The 816-nt window shown below is 64.5% G+C and overlaps 2 protein-coding genes across 2 annotated transcripts in view; one reads left to right on the top strand and one right to left on the bottom strand.

Moving 5' to 3' along the window:
* The window catches only part of ROBO3 (roundabout guidance receptor 3), a 7,481-nt gene extending 7,323 nt beyond the window's left edge, over nucleotides 1–158 (top strand). The window contains exon 22 of the mRNA XM_031556837.1: nucleotides 86–158. Within this exon, the coding sequence (XP_031412697.1) occupies nucleotides 86–158 (73 nt within the window). The remainder of the gene's footprint in view (nucleotides 1–85) is intronic.
* The window catches only part of ROBO4 (roundabout guidance receptor 4), a 10,018-nt gene continuing 9,226 nt past the window's right edge, over nucleotides 25–816 (bottom strand). Inside the window, exon 14 of the mRNA XM_019622923.2 lies at nucleotides 25–816. This exon is cut by the window's right edge and continues 3 nt beyond it. Coding sequence (XP_019478468.1) covers nucleotides 376–816 — 441 coding nt within the window. The 3' untranslated portion in view covers nucleotides 25–375.

Raw genomic sequence — 816 nt, 5'->3', positions numbered from 1 at the left:
GCAGGAGGAGCGATGAAGCGGCGCGGGGACGGTGACGCGGGGACGGGTACGCGTGGGGTGCTCGTTCATTTCTGTCTGTAAATAGGTGTGCACAGAGCCGGAGGGAGGGGGTTGAGGATGCGCTGGGTGGGGACAAGGATGGGATAGATGAGGGGTGAAGACACGGGGAGGGACAAGGATGTTTGGGACAGTCGCTGGGGATGGAAAGACGAGGACCCTGGGGACAAGGCCAGCTGGAGGGGAACATGAGCAGGAGGGCCACCCACCCACCTCAGTGCTCCCCAGCTGTGCACGTAGCGTTTCCTAGCAGAGAGCCCCACCTGGGGGAAATGATGAATAAAGCTGGATTGTAGCCAAGCTGGGAGGGCTCTGGCCTCAACACTGCTTTAACACAGGGGCTGCCACACTCCTGTCCCTTCTATCCCTGGAAAGGAGCCCACCCCACTGGCTGCCCACTCGGGGCATCCCCACGAGGCTGCCCATCTCCATCCCCTTCCCTGTCCCCGTCCCCAGGGCCACCTCCCCGCACAGAGGGGATGATGCCAGGCGGTGCAGGGGGGCAGCAGCTCCCTCACCACCCCCATCGATGTCCTCGAGGCTGAAGCAGAGGCTGTCGACGGCCACGGCCAGCACACGGGCAAAGCTGGCATCGAGCAGGAAGGAGCCGTCAGAGGAGCTGGCCAGGCTGCAGCGGGTGCTGGGGACGGTGTCCTCCGTGACAGACCCCCATCCGTTCAGCAGAGACCCCCCCGGCGAGCCCTCGTGACCCCACACCTCGGGCTTCTCTTCTTCCTCCTCCTCTTCCTCCTCCTCCTC

The sequence above is a fragment of the Meleagris gallopavo genome, chromosome 26 (genome assembly GCF_000146605.3).
Source record: "Meleagris gallopavo isolate NT-WF06-2002-E0010 breed Aviagen turkey brand Nicholas breeding stock chromosome 26, Turkey_5.1, whole genome shotgun sequence".
Taxonomy (NCBI): domain Eukaryota; kingdom Metazoa; phylum Chordata; class Aves; order Galliformes; family Phasianidae; genus Meleagris; species Meleagris gallopavo.
The sequence above is the reverse complement of the archived record's forward strand: the minus strand, read 5'-3'. Positions and strand labels throughout refer to the sequence as shown.